This window comes from Protopterus annectens, chromosome 8.part0 (genome assembly GCF_019279795.1).
Source record: "Protopterus annectens isolate FY-2018-M chromosome 8.part0, PAN1.0, whole genome shotgun sequence".
NCBI lineage: Eukaryota > Metazoa > Chordata > Ceratodontiformes > Protopteridae > Protopterus > Protopterus annectens.
Window position 1 is genome coordinate 967585926 of NC_056741.1, and position 23971 is coordinate 967609896.

Consider the following 23971-nt stretch of genomic DNA (forward strand, 5'->3'; position numbering starts at 1 on the left):
TAGTTCATACAATACTTTATGCATTTTTTATGAATACAATATTCTGTATGGTTGTTATTCTCCTGAAGGATCAGCATCAAAAATCCTTCTCTCTCTTCAGTTTCTCAAACTTCCCTCTGTTTCATCATCCCTTTCCTCTTTGATTTATAATAATCTTCTTCTTGCATTATACATATGAGCCTTAACCGTGCAGCTCTAAAGTATCCATTCAAATCAGGTAATCCTAAGCCACCTTGCCTGTGGGGAGGATCGACTTCTTCAACTTAACTTTTGCTTTCTTCCCACTGAAATAAAGTCTTTTAATTGTACTGATCATCGCTGATGACTTCTCTGGTTGAAAAAATATGAATGATCAGTATATAAAAAAAAGAGACTAAAAAAATTTTCCGCTAATTGTACCTCTTTATCCATATCCACAATCAACAACTTCCAGTTTCTTGTTTTATCTTTTTAGTCTCTTTCCAAATATCCTTAGCTGCCATAACAGAATCCGTTTTAATCCACACACTCCTAAAAACGTCATCTTATCGTGTTCCGATAAATGAGTATTGCTGAACCAATTCACATGAGGGTACATAGCTTATTACTATAACCTTTATTTTACCATCATTAATTTTATACCCCAAAAAGACTTGAACCTGTCAAAATGTCTCACAATATTGTAAATGTCCTTTTATCAATTTTTCAAAGACAAATTAATATCTTCAAATAAAAAGTTACCTTTTCCTGATTACCATACCAGCTACATCCTTGAATTTGAGAGTCACTTATTTTCTTTGTCTATGGTCACAAAATGTAAAGCAAATAGTAAAGTGGAAAGACTACTTCCTTTTCTGGTTCCTCTCTTCAAAAACAGCTTGCAGGAGAGGAACCCTTTCACTTTTATTCTTGCATACAAGTCATTCCACATTCCCCCTAATTAACCCTATTATTCTATCAAGGACTACAAATACTTCTATTGCACTACTCATAAAACCCCAGCCAACGCTAATGAATGTTTTCTTTTTATCAAGACCCACAAACAATATCAGTATTTTCTTCTATTTTGTGTCCTTCTGGATCATCATTGTTCTACTAAATGTTGTCAGATGTTTGTCTCCTCACCCTAAAAACCACACTAATCCATAATCATCAATTCTGGCAATATTTCTGACATTCTCTTAGTATAGAGAATCCCTTTATAACCATAGTTTAAACACTGAAATGGATCTACATGAAGCTGTATCTGAACAGACTTACCATCTTTGGGCAATACAGCCACCATGGCCTTTTGTCAAGATACTGGTGCCACCCACCCACCACAATCTTTTAAAATACTGTTAAAACCTTCCAAATCTTTACTACTTTCTTACCTCCTAAATTCTAAACTTCCACAGGAATACACTTTGTTGCTGGAGACTTCCCTGCTGAATGATTACACAGCAACATTTTATCTAACCTCTTTCTATCTTATTTGTTAAACCTTTTTCCTCTAACTTTGACATAAGCAAGTCTTCCATAAATTTTTATATTTGTGCCTTTTCTTGGTTTCCACATTCCTCTGCTTTATACCCATTTTCATAAACTATCTTTAATGCCTCAAAAGGACCTCTGGTTATTTTTCTTGTTATAGACTCCCTAAGTTTAGCAACATCCCTTTTTCCTTTCTGTTGCCCAAGTCTCTGTGCCATCAAAGACTACCTTTGATGGAAGATAACTTTAGAATGACTTGCTCCATATGTATCAATACTCAGTCAGAATATGCAGCATAAAATAAGGCTCAGTATTTTTTCCATTATCATAGGAAGTTACTAGGCTATTAGCCTTGGGGCCCTTACAAGCCTAGCGAAGAATTAAGCCCATGTTCCAACAAGTCACCACCCAATGCCCTGCCCAGCAGGAACACAGGTGGATTCCCAGGGGTGTACATTATGTTCCCCATTCAGTTATCCAGGTTGAGCTGAACATGATTGACGTGGAGAGGGAGTCTATTCCACAGAAAGGGAAGTGTCTGGGACACAAACCTGTCCTGCCAACAAGTCATATCGATGTCACAGACCAGGTTCAGGTCGTGTGTGCAGGTTACTCGAGTGGAGCTAGACTCGAGGATATGTAGCAGTCCCATCATGGTGGGGTCTGAGATTGCTTTGTATGCCAGAGGTCACCTCTAAACAGTCTGTACGAGACTGAGTAGAGGGACAGAGCTTTTAGCCTATCTGTGAAGGCTACATGTTTGAGGCCCTGAATTCTCCTGGCGACGAAGATCTGTTGTCTCTCCAGCTGCTGCATGTGTTTTGTGAGGTACATGCCAAATGGGGCGCTGTACTCAATAGTGGGTCTTATAAGGAAAGAATACAGGGATGTTATGACCTCCCTGTCCCTAGATGAGATATCCTTACTAATGAGGTGGGCTATGTAGAAAGCTTTCCATACAATGGAGGCAATATGGTAGTCAAAAGTCAGTTTGTTATCAACCTGGGTGCCCAAGTCCCTCATGACTGACTGCATGCTTAGGATGATATTAATGTGATAACTTGTGGGGATGTCACTCTCCCCAAAGGGGATGATGTATTTTTGGCATTCAATTTGTAGCCATGTTTCTGGCATTAGTCATTTGTTTGGGTGACACCCTCTTGGAGGATGCCCACATCAGTAGGGGAAATGATGACAGCACCCAGCTTGCAGTCGTCTGCAAACTTGGTCAGCCATAGCCCACTGGTTTTGGCCTCCACCTGAGAAGAGTATATCCCAAACAACAGAGGCCCCAAGACTGATCCCTACTACTTACAGGTCTACAACTTGAGAGTGCCTTCTCCATTTTGACTGGATGTGTTCCATCAGTGAACCAGTTTCCTACCCATCTGGTAACATACAGATTGATGCCTAGTTGAGAGAGTTTATCTATTATACCAGAGTGTGGAATAGTGTCGAAGGCTTTGGCCAGGTCAAAGTAGGCGGCAAGCACCATCTTCCCCTCGTCCATGGCTTTGATGACTGTCTCAAAGAAGTTGACCAAATTTAACAGGCATTACCTCCCTTTAAAGAAACAAAAAGTACAGATGTGTACACTTACCATAAATGTAGATGTTCACGTGTATTCACTGTTGCAGTCATTACATTTGGGTAATCTGCTGGCAGGTTGTTCTCAGTCGGCCTGATTAACAAAGTCTTGGGTCCTGCGTCGGTTGCTGTCCCTTCTTCCATGACATCAGGTCGTCAGGGGTATAAAACATGCAACCGACGCAATTACATCAGTTTTTCTTGCCCCAGATGTCAGGTGCCCCCCCAAATGGGGAGCAAAATAAAATTAAAAACACAAAAATATACCTCCAACCAAAAGCAAGTGCACCAAAAAGGCTTTTAAGCATAGTAAAAGAAAGCAGTGGTGCAGTAAGAGAAAAACAAGGGGCTGGAGGGAGGGTAACCAGGACTGCAACAGTGAATACACTCGAACATCTACATTTATGGTAAGTGTACACAACTGTACTATGTTCTTCGTGTTTCACTGCTGCAGTCATTACATTTGGGTAGATTCCCAAAGCTACTCTTGGGAGGATGGATTTATACAGCATTAGGACCAGCTATAAGGCCCTGAAAAACAGCAGTGGCAAAGCCAGCTCTAGATTTAGAGAAAATTGGTAAGTGATAATGCTTGGTGAAGGTGTGAACTGAACTCCAGGTAGCAGCTTCTAGAATATCCCTGTTAGGAACACCTCTGAGAAAGGCTGCAGAAGTAGATGCAGCCCTGGTGGAAGGAGATCTGATCCCCTGGGGGATAGGTTTGCCATGGTGCTTATACCAGAAATGAATGCAATGGCTTATCCATTTAGAAATGGTTTGTTTTGAAATAGCCTTTCCCTCTGCCCCTGCAGCAAATGCCACCAGCAGTTGTTCAGATTTTCTTCGAGATTTAGTCCTGTCCAAGTAGAATCTAAGTTGTCTGTGCACATCCAATGAATGCAGAATCCGCTCTCCCTTGTTCTGCGGATTGGAAAAGAAAGTTGGCAAATTAATAGACTAATTAAGAGCCACACCGGATATTACCTTGGGCATGAAGGATGGATTGGTCTTGAGTGACACCCTGTCCACATGAAAGATGATGAAAGGCTCCACCACCATAAGGGCCTGTAATTCGGATATCCTTCTAGCTGAAGTGATTGCTAAAAGGAAGGCTGTTTTCCAAGAAAGAAATTTTAAGTTTGAAGTAGCAGCTGGCTCGAAAGGAGGTAGAGTGAGTTTTTCCAATACAATGTTAAGGTCCCAGGCAGGGGTTGGTGCCCTCCTGGGTGGTCTCAAGTTTTTGGCCCCTCTGAGGTACTGCATGAGCAGAGGATGAGAGAAGAGGGGAGGTTCTGTGTTGTACTGAGCTGAAATGGCTGAGGCGTGGACTTTAATGGAGGAAAAAGACAGGCCCTTGTGAAACATCTCAGTTAAGTATTGCAAAATCTGAGGTAGGGCGCTGCTGTGCTCATCCCTTGAGATTGATTCCAGGCACAGAATATTTTCCATTTGTCAGCATGTGATTTTCTAGTACTAGGTCTTCTCGCCTCCAAAATGACATCCATCACAGGTTTGCTGAGGGATGCTAAGGGCGAATTTAAGTGATTAGCCAAGCTGCAAGTTTCAATGATGGGAGCTGAGGGTGCAGAATTTGGTTCTCCTGCTGAGACAGTAAGGAAGTTGTCTGTGGCAGGTGCCATAGAGAAATTTGTGACACACTGTGCAAAAGTGGGTACCAATGTTGGCGTGGCCAGTCTGGAGCAATCAAAATCATTTTTGGTTTGTCCTGTTTGACTTTTATCAGAACTTTGGAGAGTAGAGGCAGAGGGGGAAATGCGTAGACTGACAGTTTTTTCCAGCTGAAGGAGAGAGCATCCACTTTCCAAGCTTTTTTGTGAGGAGTTCTTGTGCATAATTTGTCCAACTGGTAATTCTGGGGGAGGAAAATAGATCTATGTCTGGGCTCCCCCATTTGCTTGTCAACATGTTGAAAATCCGTGGTTCCAGTTTCTGTTCGTGTGGGTCCATGAGATTTCTGCTTAGTTCGTCTGCCAGAATATTCAGCTTTCCTGGCAGGAATTGAGCTTGTAGTTGCACTTGGTAGCTCAAGGCCGTGTTCCACAATGCCATGGCTAGTCTGCAGAGGGGGTAGGAATGTGTACCCCCCTGCTTGCTTATGTAGAACATAACAGTGGTGTTGTCCGTCTTTACCAGTAGTTGTCCTGGATGAATGTAGTCTCTGAAGGCTGTCAGAGTATTCTGTACAGCTAACATTTCTTTTTGATTGATATGTAAGTGCATTTGTTTTGGGCTCCATTTGCCCTGAATGCACTTCCCTGCCAGATGAGCCCCCCATGCATAGTCTGTTGCATCTGTAGTTAGGGTTCGGACGGCAGGGGGTAGTGTGAATGGCAGTCCCTTGTTTTGGTGGCAGGCCTCTGCCCACCATAGGAACTCTAGGCAAGGTATGATAGGAATCATTGTTTCCAGGCTGTGACAATGCTGACTCCATAAACTTTTTAAGTACCACTGAAGTTTCCTCATATGCAGTCTTGCATATGGAATTAGAAGAATGCAGAAGGCCATGAACCCCAAGTCTTGCAGTATTTGTCTTGCAGATGGCAGGGTTTTTTTGGCCACCTGTTTGAAGTAAGTTACCAAATGAATTTGCTTTTCTGGCATGAGGAGAGCCATCTGGGCAGTTGTATTCAAGCTTGCACCCAGGAATGTAATCTGTTGAGAAGGTACCAGTTGTGATTTCTTTTCATTACCCTAGACAAGTTAGAACCCTTTTTACAAACACCAGATGTTTTATAAGTATGGCCTGGTTTTCTGCCTGAATTAGACAATTGTCCAGGTATGGATATATTTGAATATTTCTTTGCCTGCAAAATGCAATTACTGGAGCCAGGCATTTTGTAAATACCCTGGGCGCAGTAGACAAGCCAAAGGGCAGTGCAGAGAACTGACGGTGCAAGTAGCCTGCTTTGAAGTGTAGGTATCGTCTGCAATATTCCCTGATTGGGATATGCAGGTAAGCTTCTTTCACATCTAGAGTTGCCAACCAGGCATCCTTGCCTAGCATAGGAAGTAACTGGTGAAGAGTCAGCATCTTGAATTTTGGAATGTCCAGAAAGATGTTTAGAGTAGACAGGTCCAGAATTGGACACCATGAACTGTCTTTTCTGGGTACCAGGAAAAGTCTGGAATACAAACCTTGTCCCTCTTCCTCTTCTGGCACCGGATGAATGGCTCCCATGTTTAGTAGGGAAAGTACTTTTTTCTGAGCCTCTGCCCACAGATTTGGAGGCAGGTCTGGCTACCAGTTTGGAGTTGGTAACGTGTGGAAATGAAATCTGTATCCCTGGAATACTATATTTAAAACCCATTTGTCCTGGGTTACGAGTTGCAGTTTTTTGCATGAAGAGAAATCTTTCCCCCCAAAGGGGAGGCTGAAAGGTAAGTGCTTTGTAATTGTAAAGGGAAGTCATTGAGACTGTTTGCCATAGGGGGGTGTCTTGTTATTTCCAGATTTGGAAGTGGAAGTACCCCACTGCTTAGTTCTGAGAGTCCATTGGGACTGAAACCTGGTGCTTTTGGTGTGTCTGGGTTTGGCTTGGGTGGATCTGGAAGGAGCTGGAAAGGACCAGTTCTTAGTAGCCCAGTGCCTACTAAATCTTGGAGGTTGCACTTATAAGAAATCTTTCACAGTTTGCATAGCTTTAGCTTTATCTTCCATCTTTTTTAGAACTTCTTCAGCCTTACTGCCAAACAGGCGGTCCTGAGTTACAGCAGCATCCAACAATTTTGCTTTAACATGATCAGGCAGAGATTGCTTCTTAAGCCAAGCATGCCTTCTAAGCACAGACCCAGTGACAGCGGCCCTGCAAGAGGCTTCTAAAGAATCAAAACCACATTGCAAAGTATGTTTTCCAACTTGTTCAGCTGAATGCAATAAATCCTGTAAATCTTTATTTTCCACAGTCAGAAATCAACATCATTTTCTCTTTAAGCAGTCCTATGATATGCTGTTGATATTTTAGCATATGAAATTGACAGTTTAAAGCCCTGATTGCCAAGGTTGCAGAAGTATAAACCTTTTTACCCCATCTATCCAGTGCCCTGGAATCTCTATCAGAAGGGGTAGGATTTTTAGCAGTAGAAGCATTAATGCCCTTGGGCCCCTGAGAAATGGTTTTTGGGTCCACAACAGGATTTTGAAAATGAACTTGTGGGAGTCAGGAACCCTGTAGTATCTGTCAGGTTTACTAGGAGCTCGGAGGCAAGGAATCAGGGGCCATACTGGATTCCGAAAACACATCAACAATGTTTAGTACAGGAGGTATAGCCAAAGGCCTATGCTGAGGAAGAAGAAGGAAATCCCTAAGCCTCTTTTTTTGATTCAGAAAATTCCTGACTTTCCCAGTGGAAATGCTCCTTTAAGGTATGTAAAGTTTTTCCAAAAGAAAAGTCCTCAGGGGAGGAGCAGAGGGAATGGAATTCTCTGCATCAGAATCCTCATAAGTAAATATGGACAAATCCAGATAATTTGAGGAGACAGAAGAGACAGAATCCTGATCAGAAGATGCACAGTCAAGCTCAGCCCTAGGCCTCTTAGAAGGGGGGGGGGTTGACTACCCCTGATTAGAGTAATTAAATCTTCAGCCATTTTGATCATTTGCTTTTTTAGGCATAGGGCCCTGAACATGTGGCCTGGGCATCAGTTTTTTAGGCATAGATCAAGATTTAGGCCTTAGTATTGAAGGTGGAGTCAGTTTAATATGCAAGTCTGTAGGCCTGATTACACCCTCAGAAGCCGGTGCCTGCACAGCGGCTCCAAACCCATCCAAGGTAGAGACATCCACGGGTTCTACAGGTGAAGCATCTCGCGGCATACCAGACTCCAAATGGGTCTCAGTAGAGGCCTGCGAATCAGAAGTTGCGGGTATCAGGGGCTGCGAAAGCACTTCACTGTGTACTGGCGAACTGGCGACTGGCTTCAGAGAAGCGTCGTCGGCAGTTTTGGACCTTGAAGGCCTGTCTCTGTCTTTTTCTTTGCGTTTTTTCAGATTTCCGGTAGTTAGATGGCTAACCAACGACATTTCTGGATAATTAAACCGAGAACCGAAATATTTAGAGGCAAAAATGTACCGAAGATGGACAGTACGTTGATTAAATAAAGCACAAAACCGACAGCAAGGTACGCTGTTGGTCAGGGCCTAGGCAAGGAATACAGAACAAAGGAAAATCTTTATGAGGTATTTGCTTCCCACAAGCAATGCAATTAACTTTTACTGACATCGGTAAGGAGCAAGAAAAAGTTTCCCCAACGGGGTACTTAGCTTTAAGTTGAAGATTTTGGTTCTGAAACTCAAAAACGAAAATTTCAGGAGTAGGCCGACCGACACTTGCGAACTGCTTCTGCTTCAGGCACCACATGGCAAGAAAGACTAATGTAATGGCGTTGGCTGCATGTTTTATACCCCTGACGACCTGACGTCATGGAAGAAGGGACAGCAACCGATGCAGGACCCAAGACTTTGTTAATCAGGCTGACTGAGGGCAACCTGCCAGCAGATTACCCAAATGTAATGACTGCAACAGTGAAACATGAAGAACATGTGTGTGGTATTGAGTGCTTGGAGGTTGCCAATGTCCTTGTTAATGAGGTCCATGATAATCCGTTCCATGGCCTTGCAGATCAGGCTAGTTAGGCTGATGGCCACACAATTTCTTGTAGCAGTGGACGCTCCACTGTGTGCAAAGGGATGACAGTGGCTGTCCTCCACTCAGCTGGGACAAAGCCGGTACTCAGGCTTTGGCTGAATAGGGTGCATAATGGTGCTGCAAGTTGCTGCCCAAGTTCATGTAGGATGCAGCCTGGGATGTTATCAGGTCCCACGGAGGCTGTATTTTTTTGCCTTTGAGAGGACAGTGATGACTTGCTACCTAGAGACAAGGTGAGGGCAACAGGTGCTGACGTACTGATGGGGGGGACAGAGGGGTGAATTTTTCGCTGAACCTGTCTACCAGCAGGTTGGCTATATCTACGTCATTTGTGTATGTGGTGTCCTTGACCACCAGTTCTGAGCAAATCTGAGTGCTTCCCTTGAGATTGCAGACATATGTGAAGAAGGCCTTATGATTGTGTTTAGTAGATGTGGCCAGTTTGGACTCGAAGCTTGCTTTGGAGAATTTCACTAGTGCTCTTATTTGCTTGTTCAGGCTAGGGAGAGATTGCTTACAATTAGGCACCTATTCCTTCTTGGTCCTGGACAGCAATTTATTTCCTTTTATTACAGAGTTTATTTATTGCAGATATCCACCAAACAGGTTTATTCTTCCTTGAGGTGGATGATTTTGTCCTGTCTGGTATTCCTGATTCTATGCAGCTACATAAATGCTGTACACTACTATGGTTTAGGTTTGGACATTTGTGCCAGTTCCTATGGGGGGGGGGGGAGGGAATGTGAAGCTGTTTATACCTTCCCTCAGAAGGTTGTAATCAGCTTTGGAGAATTGTTTTTTGGTTTGACCCTAGATGTGGGGTGGGAGTGGGGGTCAGGGGAGATGGCGACTTTGAAAGTGACCGCTTTTTGGTCGGATCTTACCAGGGAGGGTGAACACTGTAGGGATGTTGCAGTGGCTACTCATGTTGGTCAATACCAAGTCCAACATATTATCTTCTTGTGGGTGTGTCGACCAGCTGGCCAAGGCATTTGCACTGATGAAATCAAGGAATCTCTGGGCATTTGTGTTTTGGCATAAGTAGTTATTCCAATCTACGGTTGGATAGTTAAAGTCGCCCATGATCAGGGTAAAAGGTTGAATCTTGATAGATTCAAAGAGGTCCAGACAGGTGAAGTGGACTTCTTGACTCAAAGTTGGGAGATTATAACTACCTATGATTTGAACAGGGGTCTTGTCAACGGTTAAATGCACCTGGATTACATTACTGATGTTTACTTTAAATATGCAGTTCCCTATTTTAGTGTTGGCTTCGCAGAGGTGCATTTCATGCATATACTTTCAACACAGTGAAGACTAGGCTAGACATCATCTATAAATAACCACTGAGTAAACAGGACAATGGAAAGGCTTCAGGAAGTGTCATTAACAGTTGAAATTATGGGCCTTTTGATTTTTTTTCTGGTAAGGAATTTTTCCTGTTCAAGTTGTTCAGATGGCTTACTTGAAGGCTATATTTAATAAGTTACACAATGAGATACATTTTCTAAGGGTGGCTAGTTGCACATTCTACAGCTAAATGCACTACAGAAGATGATTCCTGACTCTGGCTGAGTGAAAAAAGTTTAAACTGTGTACCACTGTCTACTGATATTTAAATGAAAAAATAATTTACAAGTTAATCACTTTTAATCATAGTTTTCTTGAAGCTTTTAATGACTTTTCTATTTTTATTTTTAAGAACAGTATGAAAAGAACTGGTCCCCTATGCATAGCCCTATGGAACACCAAAGGGAACCTCCATCACAACATGACTTTTGTGTCCTACTGCTTAGCCATTTTTTTAACCACTGAACTAGAAACAGACTGGCATTTCATGTATTCACTTAAGATTATTTTGTTATGAAGAATAATGACAACTTGCTTAGGACACTCACTATAAGTCACATGCACAGTCAGCTATTCCACAACTACTGCTGTTAACTCTTGAAAGAATGTCATAACATTCAAAAGTCAACATTTATGCTCAAAAAACCCAAACCTTTGTATACCAATCAGAAAAAAATGCCCCGTGTTCTATTTACTTAAATTTCATCATGGTCTTTCCATAACAACACACAAAATACTGGTTAGGCTGGTTCTTTTAAAAGTGTCCCTGTCTAATATGACACTCCTCCTTCTATGAACCACTAGGGCCTGTGGCCACAGGTGAATGCATACCAGCATTCTGTTTACAACTAGTGACAGTCAGAGATGTAATTAGGTTTTCTTTGATTATGTGTGCAAACATGACACTTCTCCTATGAACCACTAGGGCCTGTGGCCATAGGTAAATGCATAACAACATTTTGTTTACAACTAGTTACAGTCAGAGATGTAGTTTTTCTTTGATTATGTGTAGGAAACTATTATGTATGTTGTCAGGTGAAATAGAAATTGGAATTTATCTTAAACATCACTTAAGTGCAGAATTACAGAAAACATATCTTTCATTGTAGCTAAAGTAGTCTGATGTATACAATTGAGTAATGTGAAATTTGCACAAAGGTTTCTGGAAGTATATTTCTTAAGCCCTGTTGGCATGTGAGCACTTCAGTGTTTGCAGATACCATGTTACCTTTACAAATTTCCCCTTTCAGTTTTCTTGATCTAATTAATGAGCACCTCAGTACTGCTTTCAACTTCTGACACCCAATAGCTTTCAGTTACATCTGAAAGATTTGGAAAGAAAAGCAAACGAATTAAGAAAGAATTGTAGTGCATTCTGATCTGCCTATGATCTCCGTCCTAGCCACCTTCCCATCCCAAAATAAATCCTGCATTCTTTCTTCATACTCAAATCAATTAACTAACATTTCAACTATAGCTATTTCATTTTAAGTGTTTCTTAAATGTTTCTCATTGTAAACACATTAATGGCTTGAAGAGGGCTACTATACTCTTACAGAAAATTGTAGACACCCCCCACACACACACACATCCATCCATACATACCTGTTAAGCAAGCACTCTAATATAGCAGGCAGCTTTTTAACAGTCCCTTCTCTCCAACCTGCCTGAATCATTTTGATGATTATGTCACACAGCAAGTGAACTAACAGGGATGGCTCTGAGCTAAGAACAGCATCAATGAGCACTTAAAATGGTCAGTCTTAGCCAGTCAAAATTTGGTTCCAAGTATTACAAGGGTAGATAAACTTCTGTCTACGTTATGCAGATTTCATACATTCAAGTACACTTTGATTCCACTCTTAAAAATTCTATTCACATCTATCGTGGAGAGATGACCCCATAACGTTGTACCAGCTCCCACTGTGTTGCATTTGCAAATCACTTTTTTGCTCTCTTTAACTGCCTAGGTGTTATTCCTAGCATAAAAATGTATTTAATATCTGGTGCTTGTCTTTTTAGTGCAACCCAAATAAGATTACAGTGTGTCCTTCAGGCAGCTTGGCTTCCAGTCAATGCTACAATTGCGGCAAGACGTTATTTTTGCAATAAAGGGGATGTCAAATAAGCTGCTGCATCTTTTTCTGTATCAATGCACATTATACTTATTACACATGGGCGGCTGCAGTGGTGCAGTGGTTGGAATTGCCGCCTCACAGCAAGGGGTTCTCTGGTTCAATTCTCGGTTGGGGTGCCTTCTGTGCGGAGTCTACATCTCCTCCCTGCAGTCACATGGGCTTCCTCCAGGTGGTACTTTCCTCCCACATCCCAAAGACATGCTGCAGGTGGAATGGGCACTCTAAATTGGCCCTAGGTGCGAGTGTGTGCATCTTCAGTGGAAGGTTGGGCACCGAACTGGCAACTCAGTACCATAAAACTCCACTGCCAATTGTTCTGCGGACAGTTGTTCCACTATGGTGACACCTAATGGAAAAAACTGAAAGAAGAAGATGATTACACACACACTTTATATATATATATATATATATATATATATATATATGTGTGTGTGTATATATATATATATATATATATATATATATATGTGTGTGTATATATATTTATATATATATATATATATATATATATATATATATATATATACACACACATATATATATATATATATATATATATATGTGTGTGTGTGTGTGTGTGTATATGTATACATATATATATATATATATATATATATATATATATAATCTATATAATGTGTATGTGTATATATTATACATATGTGTGTGTGTGTGCACGCATGCATGTGTGAATATACATATATGTACATCTATACATATATGTATATCTAAGGGTCTAGGATATATGCCCGAAAATCCATTTGGCCGAAACTTTCTGACATAGGGTCCAAATCGCCAAAGATCCATTTGGCCGAAAACACTAATGACAGTGTATATGCCCTGTTCCCCATTGTAGTGCGATCTTGGAGTGAGAATAATAAAGTAGGGGGGGTGTGGGGGGGGCATAGCCACCCCCCCCAGTTCAGTTTAGTAATGGCTGCCATTATTTAATATTGTCTAATTGCTATTCATACTATCAGGAAGTAGTTCTAAACCTAATTAGGTGGGGGGCTTCGCCCCCCACACCACCCCTTGTGGGGGGCTGTGCCCATACCCCCCCACTTTAATATTCTCACTCCGAGATCACACTACAGTGGGGAACAGGGCATACATACTGTCATTAGTGTTTTCGGCCAAATGGATTTTTGGCGATTTGGACCCTATGTAATAAATTTTCAGCCATATATCCTAGACCCATATCTAAACATATACACATTTATTTATTTTTGAGACACCCCTCCACAGACATTCAGTGGTAGGCAGCTAATGGGGTTTTGAGCAATGAAACTACAAACTTTTGAGGACAAAAAAAAAATGTTCTTTTTCTTCATATAAGAAAATAAGGAATTGAGCCTTTCAGAATGTGTTCTTTGTCTAACTGTATGACTGACAGTTTGTGCTAACCTCAGGGACTGGTGTGCCCTTTCAATCTGGAGTGGGCTGGGCAAGTGCAACCCCAGGGCTTTGGGTAACTGTATTTGTAAAAGCAATACAATGCCTTGTCCCTCTATATTTTTACCACCATGTTCACTCTATCACCCTTGACTGTTCTCCAAATATGCAATTTTGACCTATCTGCGGATCAACATGGTGCATTTGGATGGTCACCTGGCAATGTGGGATCCAATGCCCCTGCATAATCAAGGTTAAGTCCATAAAGGTGACTTTCATGGATACAGTTTTACAGCGTCATTTAGTATACTATTTTCAGGTTTAATGTGGCCTTTTTGTGGAGAACCCTTGTTACGAAGACATTCTAATCAGTCTTCCACGCCAGACAAGTTATACTGCATTGGTGGGAATTCTGCTATTTTGTCACAATGTTTATACTGATATAACTGCATGTTATTCTTAGGAGGTAGGTGAAATACCATTTTTTGTCTGACATTAACAGGAAAAGGGGTAACTATTAATGGTTTTCCAGTAGTCAGTGTTGCAGCTGCAGAAAAATGCTATTCAACACATGACACCCCCCCCCCCCCCGCCCCATCCCCAATCATGGCAATACTTTTTTGTAGCAGTATTTCCCATTAAGGGTATTCCACATCATAATACAAAGATTCAATTTTCTGCTACTACTAATTAATACTCTTCTCTTGAATATGTGAATTATACTACTAAAAAACATTGGAAAGTATAGTGTGTTAAATCAAACTTAGGCCAATAAACTACAAACAATCTCCACAATTTATTTTTTCTTAGACATCATTGTTTTTTCCTAGACCATTACAGTACTACACAAACATGGACCCTTTGCTTAGGGAAAAAAAAGTTAAGGTGACTTGTATTTAGTTCACAAACGCAAGTCACACAGTGAGAAGGACACAAATCTCAAGTTCATCAAGGAAGTACTAGACATTTCAATACTACAATTCCTGAGACAGTTTTATGACTCCATATTTCATCTTCAAAAGTGGTTGCATATGTAATCCGCCTTTATGCTATACTGACATAACCTAACAAACTACTACTTAGCACAGGTTTTCAATTCTACCAGATCTACACTTCCTAAACTAAAACCAGAGCATAAAAAAAAAAAAAAAAAAAAAAAGTAGCACATGGAAATATTAATGCAGGTAATTACCATACAACATTGTACTGAACATAATATCAATACTGTAGTACTACAGTACTCCAACTTTATATCTGGTAATTTCAAGGCTGCACAACCTCAAATAAAAATCTAAACTTAGCACGACAGTTAAAGTAAGCCTTTTCCGTCTGTCAAGTTCAGTAAACCAAGAGATAAAATAGTTTAGAAGCAGGATTCAAGAAGACCTACCCTTGTACTGCAGATAAAGTCAAAACGTATAATCTGTCAGTTTCTTGGTTACAACAATTTCCTGCTATAAGAGGGCATCATTCTACTGTGACAGCATGTTTTAAGCTTTACACACAGAAATTTAATATAAAAAATGTAAAATCGTACTTAACAGTTTCATTTTTTCCATCATATGGTCAACACCAAGAAATATACTGATACAGTTACTAAAGTGATTGAAAAAATGTATAACTTATGTGAAATGTTTTTCAGTTTGGCTCTTGGATTGCTTATGGATTCTGCGGTTTTGTAACAGACTGTACTCTTCTCTCAGTAATACTACAAGCTGTTTCAAGACTGCACAAATATGTACACACGATAATCACAGCAAGAATGAATACTTTCATTTTGTTCTCTCAAGGACACAACTATAGTCAGCAAACCACTTCAGAATATATTTAAGCCTCCAACAAGGACATTACCTTCATTGTGTTGTGCTCTTCTCCTTTCATCTCTCGGCGTTCTATTTCCATCCATTTTCCTAATAAAAAATAGAAAATTTCAAGTTAAGATCCACAAATAATTTGCAAATATGCAGATCTTCAGACCTCTACCATCTGTGCCTTATCACAAACTCAGAAATCCATTTTTCAATAAATATGCAACTTAACAAATGTATATATCTATTTATGTATGCATACATAAATGGTCATACTTACATCTATGCAAACACACACATACACACACACACACATATATATCTATATATATCTATATATCTATACATATATATATATATATATATATATATATATATATATATATATCTATATACACATATAAATGTTTGTGTCTTTTGGCTTTTCCCGGTTACGGGTCGCCACAGCGGAACTACGGTCTGCTAATGATTGGCAGTACAGTTTTACGTGCTGGCTTGCCGGGCCTAACACACAACCTTCAACGAAGGAACGCCCGTTCACGCATTTAGCCACACAGAAGACGCTCTGAGAATCGAACTGGCAATGTCCAACTGTGAGGCGACAACGCTACCACAGCACCACCACCGCAGTATATATATAAATACGTATAAATATACATACATATATAAATATATATATATAAATATACATATAAATATACATACATATATAAATATATATATATATATATATATATATATATATATATATATATATATATAAATATACATATAAATATACATACATATATAAACATATATAAATATACATACATATATAAATACATATAAATATACATACATACATAAATATACATACATATATAAACACATATAAATATACATACATATATAAATACATATAAATATACATACATATATATATATATATATATATATATATATATATATATATATATATATAGGTTCATATGTAGGTACTAGGCTATCGGCCCAACGGCCTACGTAAGCCTAGCCAGCAAGGTTCCATAGCTTATGCCACCCAAGAAAGTTATTTTCTTGTGCCACTGTCCAGCAGACACACAGAAGTGATCTCCGGGGTGTATTTCCGATTTCCCATCCACTCATCAAGATTTTTCTTGAAGAGTGCTAATGAAGGACTTTGCTTGACATAGATGGGTAGCTTGCTCCAGAGTATAGGAAGTCTATATGCGCATGTGTTGCTCTCCCTTCATCTCTCTATATATTATTTATACGCGCGCGCACACGTACATTTTTATACACACATGCACACACATCACATGAACTTACACACACAAAACAAACACACACAGATTTAACTACTTTTATTAGTATAATTAAATACTTAAAAAGGCAAATTCTTATCATGATCTAATGCAACAATGGGAAGCATCTGTTTGCCAGAAACCTTGTGTGGCACCTTTCTTGGGTTGCACAACATACACAAATAATCCTGTGGAAGTAATGAGCAGGATAAATGAACCAGGACTCCAAAGCTTATGTCACACAATGAGAGCAACTAAAGCCATGAGTTCCCATATGCCTGCTAACAGTGAAGTTTAGCAAAAAAAACAAAACTGAGAGCAATTTTAAAGTCAGGGAAAGGAAAAAAAAAGTAAATAAATGAAAATAAAATGGAGACAGAAATACGGGGAAAACCAGCAGCTGTAGAAATATATTGTCTTATCTCCTTTTGATCTGCTCACATTTTATGACATGAACTACTACTTCTTTCGGCTTTTCCCAGTTATGGGGTCGCCACAGCAGATCATCTGTCTGCTCATGATTGGCAGTGGAGTTTTACAGTGTCGAGTTGCCAGCCCGGCGCCCAACGTTCCACAGAAGGCACACACATGCACACAAACACACCTAGGGCTAATTTAGAGTGTCCAATCCACCTACTGCATGTCTTTGGGATGTGGGAGGAAACTGGAGCACCTGGAGGAAACCCAAGTGACCACAGGGAGGACATGCAGACTCCGCACAGAAGGCACCCCAGCCGAGAATCGAATCAGAGAACCTCTTGCTGTGAGGAGACAACGCTAACTGCTGCACCACCGTGGCCACCCTATGACATGAACTACTATACTTCAATAAAGATTATACAGAAGAATAAAGGAGCATGTCTGAAGCACTATTAACATGAATACTTACTTATTCTGCTTTGGTAAACGGGCAAGGCCTGTTAGGTTTATAAGGCTAATATTGGGCTCACTGATGCTTAACCAACCAATTATGTTATACTGTCTCCTCAGCATACTGTGACAGTAAGGTAGCAAAGACTCAACTTGTGTGTGTGTGTGTGTGGGGGGGGGGATCCTACATCACCTAATCTAACTCCACACCCCTATCACTAAATATAACACTTCCAATGTTGCAAAAACTCATAAGTTCATAGGTAGTTACTAAGCTATTGGCCCTAGGGCCTATATAAGCCAAAGATTTAGCATCCATGGAAGAGCAACTCAAGAAAAAGAAAATGCATAAGTTTAACAGAGACTTAGCTGACTATGAAAAAGGTAAACCATTCGTAACACAAAAAAGTGTCAGGTTCAATGAAGGGGCAAATAAAACACAAAAGGGTAGGAAGAGACCCAGGCCAATATTAAAAAAGAATGAGTCAACATACAGTGTTACATCTGATGATGACTACTCATCAACAACAGATGGTGAGGCTTCCTCTAACCAGGCGTCCCCAGTTGCAAAAAGGAAGCAACCTACCCCTTTAGGTCCAACAAACGCAGGGCAGGGAGGAAACATAGGAGAAAATATGGGTACAACCAACCTTCAAACCTTATTGAAACAAATAACAACACAGTGAATAATGTTCTCAACATTTCTTCCTTTGAGCTTACGAATGTACAACACAAAGTACTGAATAAAGGTTTAAATTTTGTACCAACATCACCTGTTCCTGAACATTTTTTAATGGAGGATATTAATAATTTTTGTAGAATTCTTAATTTAAAGTTATTTTTTTCAGATCAGTCTCTCAAAGATCTACTGGTTTCCGGTTCGGGAAATCAAATTTTACACCTCCTATGGACAAGCATGTTTCCATATTTAAAAATTGTGTTATGAAAGACCTACACTTTTCTAACAACTACACAAGCAATCGTAGTAATCTCAGTCAGGCAGAAAGACTTGTTCTTTCACAACTACAACAGAACAAGGATATAGTCATCACTCCAGCGGACAAAGGTGGTGGTATTGTTGTAATGGATCATTCAAAATACAAGGATGAGGCATTAAAACAATTATCACAATCACAATTCTACATACAGATGGTAGTGGACCCAACATCTAACTTCAAATCTGAAATTGATTCTTTTTCGGATCTGGCAGTAGAGGAGGGCATTATTACCACACAAGTTGCCAGGCAACTCAAGGTAAATGAACCAATGCCACAATATCTATACCTCATACCCAAAATACACAAGGATTTATACAATCCACCAGGCAGACCTATAGTTTCAGGTCGGGGATCTCTAACCGAACCCCTATCGGCCTTTCTCACAGAACATCTTAAACCACAGCTTAGTATGGTTAGATCACGTTTTCAAGACACCACAGAGTTTCTAAATATCATCGAAGATTCTCAGTTGGAAGAGGATTGGTTGTTATGCACACTGGATGTATCCTCTCTGTATACTAGTATCCCTCATAAAGCTGGCATAATGGCGGTGACTTACTGGTTAAATAAGTCCAATTTATATCCCACTGGATTTAACAACTTTTTGATCAAACTTACAGAATTAGTTCTACAAAAAAACATTTTTTATTTTGAAGGCAATCCATATTGGCAAATCAAAGGTACAGCTATGGGGGCATCATTTGCCCCAATTTATGCAGATTTGTTCATGGGATATTTTGAACAGGCCTTCATATATGATGTTCAACATAATACTTACATTGACAATTTAGATATCTGGCGTAGATATCTGGATGATTGCTGGTTGGTGTGGCGGGCTGGTATGGAAGAATTATCAAAATTTGTTGTATATCTCAACAATAATCCCTTTGATATACATTTCACAGCTAATACTGGATATCATGAAATAGTTTTTTTGGACGTTGTGGTTAAAAGATTGCCTAATCATACTTTGGCTACATCCATACACAGAAAATTTCCACAATACAACACTTTACTTAATGCTACCAGTTCTCACCCACGCCACATCATCAGCAACATCCCAAAGTCTCAATTTTTGCGACTTAAAAGAATATGTTCCACAGATATAGAATATTCTGTACACACACAGGATTTAAAATCCAGATTTATTGATAAGGGATATAATTTGGAACACCTAACCAATATGGTGAACCAAACCAAGAACAAAAGCAGGCCTGAATTATTGAAATACAATAGATCACAAGAGGATGAACAAAGTAATTGCCAACAACCCATCAGACTAATCACCACTTATGGCAATAATACATCTAGGTTTAGACAGAGTGTCAGCACACACTGGGACATATTGAAATCGAACCCAATTCTCAATGAGATTCTCCCAGATGAATGTGCTTTCTCTTATCGCAGAGGGCGGACCATCCATTCCCATCTAACACATTACAAAAGATTTACTCCACCCTCTACAATACAAACAACACTTTTTGGTGATCCACTGGTGGGCTGTTACCCTTGTGGACATTGTTGCGCATGTCAGCACATTTGCAAAACAAAAGAATTCAGCAGCAAAAACACTTCCAAGGTATATAACATCAACATCTTTGGAAACTGCAGTTATGATTGGGTCATCTATCTTGCCTATTGCACCTGTTCTGCCTTTTATGTTTGTCAGACCTCTAGACCCATTAGAATAAGGATCAGTGAACATTTAAGCTCTATCAGAAACAGACGAATAACAAATGCTTTATACAAACACAGTAGAAATCACACAGGTGCCTCCTTTAAGTTTATTATTATTGACAAAATTCAACTCCACAGACATTTTAAGATGGGTTGGCACACCAGATTAAATAATAAGGAAAGTATGTGGATCACTAAACTTGGGGCCTTTTTCAAACCAGGGCTGAATGAATATGAAGTACATGAAGGTACATTTAGACAATAATTTTAATATTTTTGTGTTATCAATACACATTTGTACCATTTATGTTAATAAGATATACTTCATGGTATACTTAGGAATTTATTCAAGCCCAAATAATTCTAGTACATGATTATTTAATTTTTCTATTGTAAAATTGTGTCCTTGTCAACCCAGTGTGTCATCATGGCTTTGACTATACAATATTAGCATTATGGCATTTAATCTTTAATAGAGATTTAGATATATTTTCATAATCTCTATTTTTGTTTCAAGCTCATTTATTCATTTGCACTGTTGCTAGCATCATTTAATTTGCAGCTGTGTTGTATGAGTCTGTCGACCAATGGCAGAAGCATACCATTTTACAGAGATGTATTTAAACAGAACCAGGATGTGATGTTGGTTTGTATAATCACTTTTGGTAAAAGGAAATGCAACATTGATAAAGGCTTGTTAAGCCGAAACCGGTCGGTTATTTTCATGGCAGGCAGCTTTTTAGCTACCTTGGAATAAATATTATTAATTATATCCTGCTGTTTTGAGTGCTGGTCCCTCCTTGGTTTGCCTCATTTGGTTTGGACCGTGCACCACAGTCCACCGTGCGTGCCTCGTTTCTCCCTATATAAGCCAAGCCAAAAATGTACCCTGGCCTTTGCCACCCAAGAAAATTATAGACAAAAAGGGAATAAGTTAACACCTTTGCAAAAGGATTTCAGCAAGTTTAATTTACTTACAGCAAAGGATTACCAAATGTTGAATAAATTTGCCTGAGGTAAATAATGAATGTTAAATTAATTTTTAGGCGGTTAAAGTAAACCTTCCTTGTTGATGCATCTTGTACCAAATGAATAAGCTTTTAAGAATGAAAAAAATTCATTACAAGATTATATAAAAGTAAACAAACTAGCCCAAAGGAATTAGAATATCAAAGACTGAGGGCATTATGTATTAACAATTTCTGTAGTATGAAACAAAAACAGCATGCACCTTTTGAGAGCACAGAACATGTGCATTCTGAGATTAGACTAACATAGCAATAACACAAGAAAAGGGGGAAAATGTTTAGCTGCACATATGAAAACTCAGTAGAAAGATAACAATGGTGGTACTTATACATACAATGTGTGGCATTGACAAGGATACAGAAGGAAAGCATCAACAGAATGATGTGTGCAGAACATAAAGATGTGCGGGTAAAGCTGACAGCACTAATAACAAAGGTGTGTGGGCAGTGGGGGTGGGGAGCGGTAGTAGCAAGTAAAAGGATCAACAGTAGAACTAGTAAAGACGATTTTTATAAGTTGGGTTGAGGTATTACTTTAAATATTACAACATATCAGTCCAAAGTATAAGCAAGACTGCTGCCTATTGGATGCCATCAGAGTTTTAATCTGAAGGTAGAGTTTGCCAGGCCACATCAGCAGGAAGCATCTCCATGGTACAGTTAGCAGATATCTTAAAGGCACTTTCCAAAAAATGAGTACGCGGCCATCAAGAAGCTGGAGGAACAGCAATGAACAGTGAACATCTACCTTGCAAGCAATATACAACGTGGTGAGTGTTATAGGGAAATAATTAACCACCCACAGGTATTCTGAGGTCTAGCACCAGAAAATGGGTTGTTGCTTTGCATTTGTTTTATTATTAGTATTTTTTAATACTGCTGATGTAAAATAGTTTATTTGCTTACTGTTTGAAAGTTGATACTGCATACATAGTTGTTCTTGGACACTTATTATACATCCAAAATAAAAGTTACGCATCACCTGAATAGTCTGCTGAAACAAACACATGCATAAGTGTGCATGCGCATACAGACAGACACACAAATATAGATATTTTTAATATTAGGCTTTGATCGTACTTTAGAAAGCAATACATGGCCTCAAACTTCTCTGAGAAAGCCAGTAAAACAGCAAGCCTAGTCTTTAGATGGGAGTTTCCAAACTGAGATTAGGTTTCCATAAATGGCAAAAAGGCAGTTGATAGTGTTCCATAGCAAAACATAACTGATTTCATAAGGCACATCACATAATGAAGCTGAAGATCAGAATAATGGTCTTTAGTTGAGCAACTGTATGCTCAAAAATTGCATTGTGTCATTTTGGCGAAAAGCCACAGCTACTGCAAAACAAATGTCAGCGTGACGTAATCTTTTTACTTACGATTATGGCATACTGATCCCACTGCTCAAAGTAGACACTCTTGTTTACTGGGCTCTCCTTGTGCAGAAAAGATACCCCATTTGGAGAGTTGAACAGCCAAGAAGGTTTCTTACATTTTTTAAACATTTTCTAATATACCATGTTTAACATGACTGCAAAGTTAGGTACAATAACCTATTATATAAGTAAGTGAAACACAAATGTACCATCTTCTTCATAATATATGCCTGCTAGTTGCTTTAGGGATTTCCGCAGAAAACACTGTGTACCACATTCTCCTTGCCAAAACAGCAGGAGGAGGGACTAATAAAACTAATACAAAGCAGGCCAAGCTAGCTTTCACTTTGGACTGACTGTCCATTTTACAATGTTTTGTGATAACAAGCACCAATACGGATGTGGAAGCTATTCAGAAATCCTGAACTCATATATTAACAAAAATATGTAGCTACAGGTATCCCTCTGGGAGATGAAGGTCTAACCCCCTGCCTTTAAAATTTAAAGGTTTAGAGACACTATTCATAAATGAGAAAGAACTGCATTGTTGTGCTATGAAAGCAATTATGTGATTGTTTTCTTTTCAAAATGTTAACAAGAATGCAATCAGTTCATGTGATCTCCTTTAAAAAGTCACACATGGACAATTTCTGTCCTCGTACTGTTTTGGGGGAAATTGGTGGAAATGTACAGCTTATGTAATATACACTGCTTAAAGCATAAATCGAAGTGTTGATCACAAATTCAAATACTGTGTATTGCTCTTTATGCATCAAGATATCATCATCATCTTCTTTCGGCTGTTCCCGTTAGGGGTCGCCAGAGCAGATCACCTGTTTCCATTTCTTCCTGTCCTCTGCATCTTGCTCTGTCACACCAACCACCTGCATGTCCTCTCTCACCACATCCATAAACCTTATCTTAGGCCTTCCTCTTTTCCTGTTACCTGGTAGCTTCATCCTTAGCATCTTTTTCCCAATATACTCAGCATCCCTCCTCAGCACATGTCCAAACCAATGTAATTGTGCCTCTCTGGCTTTGTCTCCAAACCTTCCAACCTGGGCTGACCCTCTAATATACTTATTCCTAATCCTGACCACCCTCGTCACACCCAGTGCAAATCTTAACATCTTTAATTCTGCCACATCCAGCTCAAATTCCTGCCTTTTTGTCAATGCCACTGTCTCCAACCCATATAACATAGCTGGTCTCACTACCCTCTTGTAGACCTTCCCTTTCACTCTTACAGGTACTCGTTTGTCACAAATCACTCCTGACACTCTTCTCCACCCACTCCATCCTGCCTGTACTCTCTTCTTCACCTCTCTTCCACACTCACG

At 39.6% G+C, this 23971-nt stretch overlaps 1 protein-coding gene across 1 annotated transcript in view; it reads right to left on the reverse strand.

The window, feature by feature from the left end:
* Positions 1–23971, reverse strand: part of USF2 (upstream transcription factor 2, c-fos interacting) — a 243371-nt gene that overhangs the window by 143787 nt on the left and 75613 nt on the right. Inside the window, exon 3 of the mRNA XM_044080489.1 lies at positions 15438–15496. Coding sequence (XP_043936424.1) covers positions 15438–15496 — 59 coding nt within the window. The remainder of the gene's footprint in view (positions 1–15437; positions 15497–23971) is intronic.